General features: G+C 35.4%; 1 protein-coding gene across 1 annotated transcript in view; it reads left to right on the top strand.

Moving 5' to 3' along the window:
* Positions 1 to 14175, top strand: part of LOC117338867 (VPS10 domain-containing receptor SorCS1-like) — an 84162-nt gene that overhangs the window by 15091 nt on the left and 54896 nt on the right. The window contains exons 2-3 of the mRNA XM_033900231.1: positions 1688 to 1752; positions 7699 to 7792. Of these exons, the coding sequence (XP_033756122.1) occupies positions 1688 to 1752; positions 7699 to 7792 (159 nt within the window). The remainder of the gene's footprint in view (positions 1 to 1687; positions 1753 to 7698; positions 7793 to 14175) is intronic.

Here is a 14175-nt window from a genome sequence, read left to right as displayed (position 1 = left end):
ATTGTGTAATATACATTTGTCTCTATATATATATATGGAGTGACAATTACATGCATATGCTATTTGAGAAACATTGGCTATTTTTGTTAATTTAAGCCAACATATGTACTAGTGTAGTACAAATGTTAAAAAGTACCTATTATCATAATATGATGTACACCTGTACATGGTATGTTAACATGATTATTCTGCTATATATTCTGTTGGAGACTAGTAGTGCAGTCGCTTCACATGTACATGTACACACAGGGACACAGTTTCAAGCTGCTGTATCTAATCAGGACAAGACGTCGTTTAGTCACTATATTGCATGTACACAAAGTCATAAAAATGTGTAGTAATTAAAGTTGTACACCATGTCCTCAAAATATGTACACCATATCATCAAAAGGTGTACACCATGTCATCAAAAGGTGTACACCATATCATCAAAAGGTGTACACCATGTCATCAAAAGGTGTACACCATGTCATCAAAAGGTGTACACCATGTCATCAAAAGGTGTACACCATGTCATCAAAAGGTGTACACCATGTCATCAAAAGGTGTACACCATATCATCAAAAGGTGTACACCATGTCATTAAAAGCAGGCATGAGAATTTTCAGATAAAAATCTGATTTCAGACTTTTTTCTCATGTTGGTTGTAATGTTGATTATAATATTTCATCATAGAAAATACACTACAAATTGGGATCTCCGACTATTTTTACATTCAGCTGCTCTCATTCCTGTAAAAGGTGCACAGCATGTCATCAAAAGGTGCACAGCATGTCATCAACAAGGTGTACACCATATCATCAAAAGGTGTACACCATGTCATCAAAAGGTGCACAGCATGTCATCAAAATATGTACACCATGTCATCAAAATGTGCACACCATGTCATCAAAAGGTGCACACCATGTCATCAAAAGATGTACACAATAGCACTATAGTTTGTTAGGGCAGCTTTTCCATACACTATTTGTCACTGAAACTTCATGCTGGGGGCACAAGTTCAACTTAGTGAGGTGGCCATGGTGTGTCATGTACCAAAAGTAAGTCACTTTGACCTAATTTTTGACCTCTGACCTTCATCATAGAAAAAGCCACTGTCCTACATTTTGACCTTTGACCTAAATCAAAGAAATCTATTGTCTGTGCCCTATCTCTATCATTGGAACTCCATACTTGGGACATTAGTTCATCTAGGTGAGGTGGTATGTCATGTACCAAAAGTAAGTCACTCTGACCTACTTTTTGACCTTTTACAAGCACCAAAGAAAAAGCTTGTTTGGGCTCTATCTCCTTAACTACTTTTACTGGAATTCCATACTTCGGGTATGAGTTCAGCTAGGTGAGGCAGTATGTCAGGTACCAAAAATAGGTCACTTTGACCTACATTTAGACCTTTGACCTACATTGGGAGGGACACTGTAATCTGCCAAATTGTTTTGTTATCATGTTAGTATCATGTTTAAAATTGTAACAGTTAATTTACTAATAGCGACCTTCATGGTTTGAACCTAGCTTCTTGTATTCAACCAGCACTGTACTGCTGTGTAACATTACCTACATGTGCATATATATATTTAACAGTTTTACATGTTATTGCATGTTGAGTCTTAAATTTCCATAAAATTGAAGACCTGTTGCGATAACCATTTCCTAGTTCACTGACAGATTTTAATTTTTTTTTTTACAGGTTGTGTTTTTACTGACAAGAGACACACACCTGTATGGTTTTGTGGAAAACTCAACACTTTGGAGGTAAGAGTTAATATTTTTTTGTTTTTTGTTTTCAAAATTTTATATAATTGCTGGATAACGCTATATGAACATGAAATTTCCCTGTATGTCCCATGACTGTATAGGTCTTTTAGGCTCATAGATCTCCGTTTTTGGACAAGACTCAAATCTATTCAAATAGATACTGTATGTACATACTGATTGATTAAGTGAACATAATAACACTTACGTAGATTTAGAGATCAAAATTACAGCACCTTAGTACTAAAAAGACCTATAGATTTCAGTACCTTAGTACAAAAAAGGCTACAGAGGACTTGAAAACCAAGATCCATTAATTTCAGTACCTTAGTACTAATAAAGGCTACAGAGAACTTGAAAACCAAGATCCATTAATTTCAGTACCTTAGTACTAATAAAGGCTACAGAGAACTTGGAAACTAAGATCCAAATTTCAGTACCTTAGTACTAAGATAGGCTATAGAGGACTTGGAAACCCATATACATGTAGCCTGATAGTAAATCTCCTCTAGTGGTGTTTGAATTATAATGTTAATGATTTAGCCTAGTGACCTACATAGGGGAGCTCTTCCAATGGTGTACTCTACTGTTCTAATGACCCCAAGATTAGATCTAAAAATAGATCTCATCTAGGATTTGAAGTAAAATAAAGCCAGTCCTTATTATGATTCCTGATGTGTACAGTTTATGTATACCTACTGTCAGTTGATAGGAGTTAAACATATTTGTACTGTATTTCCTATTGTATAAATAGATGTCCTGTATATAAGATTGTATTTATTTAGGGAGCAATGAATATCTATATCACCAAGATTGCATTAAATTATATTGACTATGAAATTACATTATCTTACAAGCATTTAATTGTTATATTTACATTTACTTATGTTTAACTCTGTTTATAAATACATATACATGCTTTATTTTCACCAATTTCCCTGTATGTTCATGGAAAGTATGAAAGAACGACATCTTTAAATCAAATTCATTTCTGTGATTGATTTGCAAGCAATCTAGCTGACACACAGTACAAAGCCTTGCCGTGCCATTGATCAAGTTAGTTAAGAAATGACGTTCAACAATTACGACATGTGATCTAGACTGCATCTTTGTGCTCATAAATGCAGCCAAGATTAACATTGGGCTAATGGAAGACTGCGGCGCCAAATATAGGAAACATAGAGGATTAATATAATTACAATGTAATTTACATACATTAGGGTTGATGACATGCAAGAAAACAGTAAATATAAAGATTTTTAATGCCCCATTAACTATAAGTGGATTTCCTTCACTTAAAGAAAAATGGTTGAGGAAGAGTTTCTTATTAGTTTTCAAATAATCTGGCTATTATTCATTTATATAGTGATAAGTACTTGCCAACCCTCTCTATCCAATCCATTAATAACACAAGGTCACTATACTTATGATAATACACATGAAGAAGCTATTTGTGAGTGTTTAGGTCTATAAATACAGTAAACCGATTATCCTGTCTGTCCTATGACATGTAATGTCATTTTGGACTAAATATAGATACAGGATTTGTACTGGTTATGACCTGTAGGTTGGTTTCAGTACAGACAGAAGTGTTTACCTTTGATTAGAGTCTGTAAGCAATCATTTATTTAGTATTTTTAGCTCACCTGGACCGATGAGCTTATGTCATGGCGCAGTGTCTGTCGTCCGTCCGTCCGTCCGTCGTCCTTCGTCCGTCGTCCTTCGTCCGTCCGTCCGTCCGTCTGTCGTCCGTCAACATTTGCTTCAAATCGCTACTAGTCAAAAGTTCTAATTGGATTTTGACCAAATTTGGCCAGAAACATCCTTGGCAGAAGGGGATCAGATTTTGCATTAATGGTGACTCTGACCCCTAAGGGGCCGGAGGGGCGTGGCCAAATAGGGGAAATTGAGGCAATTCCTTTAAATCGCTACTTGTCATAAAGTTATGAATGGATTTGAACCCAATTTAGTCAGGAACATCCTTGGGGGAAGGGGAACAGATTTTGCATAAATGGTGACTCTGACCCCCGAGGGGCCAATGGGGCGGGCCCAATAGGGGAAATAGAGGTAATGCCTTAAAATCGCTACTAGTCATAAAGTTATGAATTGATTTGATCCCGATTTGGTCAGAAACATCCTTGGGAGAAGGGGAACAGATTTTGCATAAATGGTGACTCTGACCCCCATGGGGCCAAAAGGGGCGGGGCCCAATAAGGGAAATAGAGGTAATTCCTTTAAATTGCTACTTGTCATAAAGTTATGAATGGATTTGAACCCAATTTTAGTCAGGAACATCCATGGAGAAGGGGAACAGATATTGCATAAATGGTGATTCTGACCCTTGAGGGGCCAAAGGGGCGGGGCCAAATAGGGGAAATAGAGATAATGCCTTTAAATCGCTACTATAGTCTTCAGTTATGAATGGATTTGAACCCAATTTAGTCGGAAACATCCTTGGGGAAGGGGAACAGATTTTGCATAAATGGTGACTCTGACTCCAGAGGGGCCAAAAGAGTGGGGCCCAATAGGGGAAGTTATGAAAGTTATGAATGGATTTGAACCCAATGTGGTCAGAAACATCCTTGGAGAAAATGAAACAGATTTTGCATTTAATGATGACTTTTGCCAAAGTTGTGGGGCCCCATAGGGGAAAAGGTAATCCCTTTAAATCGCTACTAGTGATAGAGTTATGATTGCATGTTGTAAACTTAGAGAGTCTGAACTTCCTTATTTCTTTAAAGCAGTTGGGATCCCCATACTTTAAGCATATAAAGCATTGTTTGAGGTTGACAAATAAAGCAAATTCAACATGAACACTATTTTGACATTTGGTCAAATCCAACCAGGTTAGCGATACAGGCCCCATGGGCCTCTTGTTATCATTTGTAGTGTCTAACAGAATAAAATAATGAAAAGAAAAACAATTGTACTGCCTGGAAAGAAAAGAAAAAAAACCCATACAATTTCTTTATTGATCTGCGAATTTGCAATTCATGTTTGCAAAAAAAAAAAAAAAAATCATATAAGATCTACACCAATGATTTTTAATATCTGCAAACAAATACAAAAACAATTTACAAAATTTTTAAGTTACCTGAGACAAAGTCTCATAGTTGCCACCCCAAAGGGCCTGAGTGGTGGGGCCAAAAAGGGTCAAATTGACTAAAACTTGTGCTTCACCAAAATTGTGAATTTCATGTCCCTGGGGGATATTTGCCCCTGGGGAGGGGGTAAACTTTACTATAGTTCATATAGAGAAATAATAATTTTTGAGTATGATTTGTTGGATTTGTATTGGAATTCATTCTAACTTGGTTAATATTATTTATTAGCATGGGATGACAATTTGGTTGTAGCATATGCACATGTTTGCCCTGACTGACCCCCAGGGACTGATGGGCAGGGCCAAAAAGGGTCCATTAAATTAACTTAAATACTTCAAAACTCAGTTGACCTTTAAGGCCCATGGGCCTCTTGTTGAAATTGGCTATACAATAAGTATGCTGAAAGTATCCTATTATTGTAAAATTATTGAAATTACATATACAAACAGTACACAATTACTATGACTGCTCAAAGCAACTTGCAGAGTCTATAACACTGCAATGAAAAGAATTTATGCATGTAAAAAATTTCGAAATTGCACATGCTTAAGGAAAAACCTTCACAGTTATTTTATGGTTATTTGTACATGTGTGTGGTATCAGTGCGGTAGATTTATCAGATAGTGTAATCGTAACATGTTACTCTGTAGATTATGAAAATGGACTGACGTTGTAAAATGGATGTTAAAATTCCTGTTTCTTGTTGAAATGCATGTCAAATCAGTAGGGTGGTGACTTCTATGATGATTGTACAAGAATCTGATATAGTGTTTTAGATTACATTGCAGACATGAACAGTTGTTTGGGGAAGGGAGGGGGTGGTTTACAAAGGAATTATAGAGCTCTATCAAATCATATGCATAAATGTGTATGCATACAGAAATTACATAGTTAAACACAAATTAAGTATTATATGTCAAAATATAGCAGTTATTATATTGTTCAATTATTGCACTATGTTCAGGAGAAAATGATGAGTTGGATAATATAAGTGTATAAATATAAGATATTTGAAGTTTGAAATGTACAACCAAGAATTAAATTCATGGTTTTGTCAAAAAATTATCTGGAATCATAATTGGTATCTTTATAAGCACATGGCTCAGAGAAGCCTAACCTGAAGAGCTTGATGACAGTTGTAATGTTGGACTATAGAGTTTATCTTGTACGTTATAGAAGTTTGTTACTCAAATCATAACTTAAGTATTTATCTGCCTGGGAATTATTTTCATGCGTGCTGTTGGTTTGGTTGTCTGGCTGTCTGTCTGAAAATGTCCCTTTGATAACTAGATAGTAATTCACAAGATAGTCACACCTTTAATGGAAAACTGTTTAACCATGGCAGATTGGACAAATTCAGTAACCATCATTTTTAGAGTTCAGATTGGACAAATTCAGTAACCATCATTTTTAGAGTTACTGCCTCTTATATATTGCCTTTAGTTTTACAGTGCCCTTAGTGTTGAATAATTAGTGAAAGTAACTTTGTAATATGCTTAATTACCTTGACAGCTCATAAAAGTGCAATAGCCATTTTTATCTGATCTTCAGTTTTAGAGTTATATCCTTTAATAAAATTGGTTGCAGTGTCTGTTAATGATCTCAAGTAATTCAATAGAAAGATATGCTATCAAACTTTATAAATAAGTTCATAACACCAAAACAAAATCCCAGAAATATATATCGTATGATTGGATATTATCACCATATAATTATGTTTCATTGTTGGAGTTATGGCCCTTGTTAGATCTGGCTTCAGTGTCTTTTTAATATCTGGATAAATTATTGATAAGAGTAACTTCAGTCTTTATCAGAATTAAAGTATATTATATTAGTAACAACTGCAAGAGTAAGCTCATTGCAATTATTTTACTACCATTATTGTAATAAGTTATGGCCCTTTAGGATTAATACAAACAGTGCTAATTATGTCTAATTTTGAAAATTTGGACAAATATGCCCAATCTTGTATACCTTACCTACTAAATACATTGTATTTTATTGAGGCCCCTTGAATCACAATATCCACTTTATAATTTAAGTAATTTATCATCTACTAATGATAGATAATTTAATAATGTTTGTATATTAGCTCTGATATATCCAACATCAATTTCAGGGGTTATTTCCTTTTTTCCAATTACAGGAAATACATGACCCTTTGATGTAGCCAAACATGTTTAGCATTCTTGTTAATTATCAATCAGTCATTTAAATGCATCATATGTCATAATTGATTGTAAATTTGTAACGAGCATGGTATTAACACTTTTGATGCATTCAATTTGTTAAAATTTCTCCGATAACCTATCAATTAATATTCCAATCTTTTTTATATATCATACAGAAAATTGGTAATCATAACCCTACTGTGTTTTTTTGGCAGTTTCACTGTTTGAAATGACAATAAACTGCTGTAATTTCAAAACACAGTACTGTATTGTTTTGATTTATTTAAGCTTTTTACAACCAAAAACATGATTATTTATGACTATTTCTGAATGTGTTCAGAACTCTTTACTTTGAAGCTGTCCAGGATTTCTGATGCTAGTTATATAAGTTTAATTGAACTTTTAGGTTAGGCTATTGTTCCTGATGTCATTGTCTTTTCATTTCATGGTGAATTTGGGTCATTGAGGTCATAAACAATTGACTTAAATGATTGATATAGGAATACGGAAATTGCAAGCTTTATGTCATGTTTATGCTATGCAAATTCAATTCAATTGACCAATCAAATGCAGCCTTACATCACGAATCAATTAAAATATATATGGGATGGGGGTGTTTGTACACCTCTGCACTATTGTTATTAAACCCTGACTACTTTTGCCATTTACAGGTCAGAAGATTATGGAACAAGTTTCACCCGTATAAACTTTTCATCAAATGCTGTTGTTCAATTTATTTACAAATCTCCAGTAAATAAAGATAAGGTAAGGACTATATTCATTTAACAGAATTTTAGTACTCACATAAGTTGTTGGTAATGCTATATAAGATATAATTACTTCCTAGAGATTCATGATTGACATTGTGCCAATATCACTATACATACTGTAAACATACATATTTTAGTGGTAACCTTATTTTAGCGGATTTTCACGCTGGAAGCTTTCCCCTAATTGTGACTGCGCTAATTGTAGTTTTATCTTCATTGATTTTTTTGGCAATCATTGTTGATGCTCTAATATATTATTCAGCTAATCTTTTTAATTTGGTCTTGTGCTAAAATTTGAGTATCAATGAACGTACATTGGTTTGTTTCTGCCAGCTGCAGTAGTATCTTAGATGAATTCTTCACTTTTGAAAGAAACAGATCAGTTAATATATATATACCACAGTCTCTACTTTTGAATATAATTAATTCTTACGGGGTGTTAACATACCACAATTCTTCTCTTACACAATAACATTTATAAATACAATTGCTGGACATGCAGAGACAAACAATATCCTGCTATCAGGAAAGGTTTGTAATCCTGTACCTGTAACCCTTAAGTTCCGTAGTCACCACATCAAAATGGTATTGATCCTCTCCATGAGAGTACCTTGCTTTGATCAGTTTAATGTATAGATGAGAATTTATACAAATCAGTTGGGTTTTTTGTTTCCCAAATGTAGTAGTCGAGAGATGTGATATTTCTTTCTCCAAAATAATTTGTCTGTGGTTTTGGGATACTAGTCTCAGGATTGAACAAAAAGTGTCAAGGAAATGTGAATTTGGCTACAACCTTATAGAGACTGATTTTGTCAAATCTGTATACCTGTATAGTGCTGAAGGGTTTTAACATTAAGACGTAGAAGTCTCTATTTCAGTTAAATTCTTTAATTTGCAAGGTGCACTTTTATTCTATGCAGTATTAGTCATGGTAATTTATGAAGTATATATGTAAATTATCAATTTATTGCTTTACCTGCAGATATATGACACACGTTTCTGAATTAATTGTTCACAGATTTTTAATCTAACCTAATAATCGCCCAGCCACAATGTGTATTTAATTCCTGAGAAATTTGGAAATGAGAGAATGGTCAGAAAAGCTTCAAATGCTTAAGATAATGGTGATTTTTAGTTAAAGTAGAATTTCCTTCTTCCTAATGTCTCTCCTGACACTGCCTCGCTTTTGGCCTTTAGTTGAGTGGTTGCTCCTGTGAGGAAAGTTACCTGTTCTGTTCCCTGGTGGAGAGAAACTAAAGTTACCTGTTCTGTCCCCTGGCGGAGAGAAAACCAAAGTTACCTGTTCTGTCCCCAGGTGGAGAGAAACCAAAGTTACCTGTTCTGTCCCCAGGTAGAGAGAAACCAAAGTTACCTGTTCTGTCCCCTGGTAGAGAGAAACCAAAGTTACCTGTTCTGTCCCCAGGTAGAGAGAAACCAAAGTTACCTGTTCTGTCCCCTGGTAGAGAGAAACCAAAGTTACCTGTTCTGTCCCCTGGTAGAGAGAAACCAAAATTACCTGTTCTGTCCCCTGGTAGAGAGAAACCAAAGTTACCTGTTCTGTCCCCTGGTAGAGAGAAACCAAAGTTACCTGTTCTGTCCCCTGGTGGAGAGAAACCAAAGTTACCAGTTCTGTCCCCTGGAGGAGAGAAACCAATTAAAGTTACCTGTTCTGTCCCCTGGTAGAGAGAAAGTTGCTGGACTTGATAGGTCTCACACTACAGTGTACTGTTTCGGGGTGTGGCATTACGTTGTGATGGCACTATAAAATGTCTGTCACTTTTCGAGACAGCGATAGCTCAGTCTGTTGGAGTGCCAGCCATGTAATCTCAGATGAAGATCTGAGATGCATATTTTACACTCCCTACCTGTGTTGGTTTGTGTTTCTCTGAAGCTGAGAAACGTGCCATTCTGTGGTGTTGTGGTTGTGTTTCTCTAAGAAACGTGCCATTCTGTGGTATTGTGGTTGTGTTTCTCTGCGAAACGTGCCATTCTGTGGTGTTGTGGTTGTGTTTCTGTGAGAAACATGCCATTCTGTGGTGTTGTGGTTGTTTCCTTGGGTACGACACTTTATCTCTATTGTTCTGGATGGCATGTGTTGGTCTCCTGTATGTTTCTCAGTGAGGTAGTCACCAACTACTACAAGGAGACTGCATCTCAAAATGTTCACGGGCGATAAACTCAACAAACAAAAAAGTCACTAATGGCTTTGGTCTCGTCATAATTTCATTAAATGATCATATTGTGTTAATTAGATGTTAACAATACAAAACCAGACCATATATAAGAGAAAGTGTTTGCATTCCAACCAGAAAGACACACTGATAAACATATAAGGGATAGGGAATTTGTATTTAGTCAAATATGGTATATTGTATAGATGAACTGATGTAGGCCTGTTACACATGATATATATCTCAGAAAAATGACTATTAAAAAAAAAGATGTATGTATGGTGAAATATTTAGTAGTTTGCCACATCTTGAAATTTTCCAATAATTACAAACTGTAGTTATGTTTTGATAATGGGATTATAGGTATAATTCTGGGTCAAACATTTTACGGAGGGACGGAGAATGTAGCTAGGATTTTCCTATACATGAATGATATATAGGATATTTTGCGAATTTCATTGAGATTTTCAGCAAACTGTAAAAGAAAGTCCCTGAATCTTGCCCCAGAGTAATCCCTGCAAGATATTTCTATGCTGACCTAAGTATTAAGGGACAGGTACAAGAAGAACATGCAAAAACAGGCATTTCAAATCATGTTGACAAAATGCCTTTCAAAGTATAAATCACTTGTCATATCATGTAAATCATGAAAAAAGCATTCTGCATTGATGGATGAAATTAAACTTTCGGAAGATATAAGACACCTGCGTGATAATTTGCCATATCTAGCTAATTAGCTTTAATAAGTGTTAAGTGTGATCAAATTTTTGATATTAGTCATAAAATAAGTACATGTTCATAGGGGCCAGTAGCTGTGTTTTCGTGGATGCTTATTTAAAAAAACCTATTTCAATTGTAACAGCTGCATTTGTTGTGTATGTGTCATCTTTACTATAAATCAAAACATGACATGCTTATATACTTGTGTAATTACTTTCGCACATCAGATTCTGTTGAAACTGACTTTCATTATGGCAGATGGCTTCCCCTCTGTTGGCAGATCTAGGGGAAAACAGTGCATGTCATGCATTAAGTCAAAGTAATATTTGTTTTACCTATTTATGATATTCAGAAAATTTTGTCATAATCCTGCAACAGCCTTAGAGGAAGTTGAAGGAGGTTGAAGTTGAATCTGAGTTTGTCTGTCCGTCCATGCATCTGTTTTTAGGTCACATGAGACTTTGTCTCAGTTGACCTATTGCGATCGCCTTTTGTCCGGCGTCGTCCATTGTGCGTCGTACGTCGTAAACAATTTACATTTTCAACTTCTTCTCAATAACCAACAAGTCCAGAGACCTAATATTTGACGTGTAGCATGCTGGGATGAAGGGCTACAAAGTTTGTTCAAATGGATGACCTTCATTCAAGGTCACAGGGGTCAAATATGCTAAAATCTTAAAACAACTTCTTCTTGATAACCATAAGGCCAAGAAACCCAATATTGGGTCAGTCGCATGCTGGGACAAAGGGCTACAAAGTTTGTTTAAGTGGATGACCTTTACTTTCATTCAAGGTCACAGGGGTCAAATATGCTAAAATCTTTAAACAACTTCTTTTTGTTAACCAAAAGGCCCAGAAACCCAATATTAGGTCAGTGGCATGCTGGGACATAGTGCTACAAAGTTTGTTTAAGTGGATGACCTTGACCTTCATTTGAGGTCACAGGGGCCAAATATGCTAAAATCATTAAACGGCTTCTTCCTTATAAACAAAAGGCCAAGAGACTCAATATTGGGTCTGTTGCATGCTGGGCCTAAGGGCTACCAAGTTTGTTGAAATGGATTACCTTGACCTCCATTCAAGGTTACAGGGGTAAAATATGCTTAAATCTTTAAACAACTTCTTTTTGTTAACCAAAAGGCCCAGATACCCAATATTAGGTCTGTAGCATGCTATGATGAATGACTACCAAATTTGTTCGAATGGATAACCTTGACCTTCCTTCAGGGGTCAAATATACTTAAATCTTTCAATGACTTCTTCTTGATAACCAAAAGGCCCAGAGACCCAATATTTGACCTGTACCATGCTTGGATGAAGGGCTACAAAGTTTGTGCAAATGGATGACCTTGACCTTCATTCAAGGTCACAGGGTTCAAATATGCTTAAATCTTTAAATGACTTCTTCTTGATAACTTCAAATATGCTTAAATCTTTAAATGACTTCTTCTTGATAACCAAAAGGCCAAGAGACCCAATATTTGACTTGTACAATGTTGGGATGAAGGGCTACAAGTTTGTTAAAATTTATGACCTTGACCTTCATTCAAGGTCACAGGGGTCAAATATGCTTAAATCTTTAAACGACTTCTTCTTGATTACCTGAAGGCCCAGAGAACCAATATTACATTTTTATAGGTCTGTAGCATGCTTGGATGAAGGGCTACCAATTTTGTTCAAATGGATGACCTTGAGCTTCATTCAAGGTCACAGGGGTCAAATATGCTTAAATCTTTAAATGACTTCTTCTTGTTGACCAGAAGGCCCAGAGACGCAATATTAGGTCTGTAGCATGCTGGGGATGAAGGGCTACCAAGTTTGTTCAAATGGATGACCTTGACCTTCATTTGAAGGTCACAGTGGCCAAATATACTAAAATATATCATAACTCAGGTGACCGTTAAGGCCCATGGGCCTCTTGTTGAGGCATTTGCTGGATACCTTCTATTATAGCGCCCTGCATTGTAGCTGCCCTAATATATATAAGTAACCATTTGTCATATGAATATTACAGATCCTAATGACTTTATGATACCTGATATCAGATCAGTTATTAAACTGTAAAGTATAAGGTTGTGTTCCCAGAAAATTAGATTGTTACATCATGCACCTAGAACATGTAGGTACAAACATGTATATACTTTTAGGAAAGATGGTGTAATAATAAGTAGGCAAACAATTTGTTTACTTGGGCTAGTTATTGACCTTGTCACCTTAGGGCTTGACTAACACCTCCCAAGTCATTAACATAGAGGTACAACTTTAATCTAAACTGACGATGCTGAAGTAAAAACTGAGCTGTCATATTTGTCTTGTCATTGAATTACCTTTCTGCCCCAAAAAGCTGAACATGCCCGAGGTGGTGGATGATATCCTATGTAACTTCTAGTAAATACTTATATAATTGTAGGTCAAGGCAATTAGTTAAATAACATATAAACTTTTCCAAGCACAGCAAACTCAGCTGAAAACTTTGATATCTGATAAAAACCATTTGTGCATGTGCATGGGTACCTGATATATATAGATATATGGTAATCTGATTTAGTGATAAGTCCATACCTGTAGTAATAAGGTGACCTATTTATATATAGCTGTTCTGGGGTAGCAGTGTACAGTAAAAATGCCAAATTCTGAAAAATATGGCACATGCTTTAGATATGTAAACATTGCCAGTTAACCTTACATATAACCTCTAATAAAGTATATATATTTGAAATCTGTACAACATTTGCAATTTTAATAGAGCTCTGAAGGATAAGTAAACTGATATTTTCTGTGATTTTTAGAGCTGTGAATACCATGGTAACAGCTTAAAAAATTCTCAAAAATTGCAAAATATTATGATATTTGACCCAAAATGGCACAATTCTCTACACAATTTTTTTTCTGAAACCTATTTAAAATTAAATATCTCTATCCCAAAGACAGAATTAATCTTGTTTGGACATATGTTGTAAATTAAGTTTTTCCGCTATCTTACCTTTTCTGTGGGCTTCCATTTTGCGCTGTAGGCCAAACTAAATTTCCTGTGTAAACACACGTTCGGAAAATCCGGATATTTAAAATCCGGAACCAATTTATTGATTTTTGTTTTAATAAATGTGAAGCCTGTATGTACTACTTCATACTGGATATACCAATTATAGTGTACATTTATTTTTTCATTTTTTATACATATCATAATACAGGAGTTATTTGCTTAACAAAAAATTGCCCATGGCCAGGCTGTCTTACTGTGGTGTGCTACCTTATACATCACTTTTGTTAATTCTAATTTTACTAAAAACCCCATGAATGTCTAGAATATGTTCCGACGAACAAAATGACATATCGGGTTACTGTGTATCTTTAATAGTCACCGAGTATTGCTGATTTCCCTGAGAGGTGTATTTTGACAACTTTTTCTCCCAATCCAGTAATAAGGGGAGGTAATTTTAAAGATGAAAACTCCCATAATTCTGTATATCTCTTGAATAAAGTTGTG

This window comes from Pecten maximus, chromosome 12, assembly GCF_902652985.1.
Source record: "Pecten maximus chromosome 12, xPecMax1.1, whole genome shotgun sequence".
Lineage (NCBI taxonomy): Eukaryota > Metazoa > Mollusca > Bivalvia > Pectinida > Pectinidae > Pecten > Pecten maximus.
Note: the sequence above shows the minus strand (reverse complement) of the source record. Positions and strands in the feature narration are given on the sequence as shown.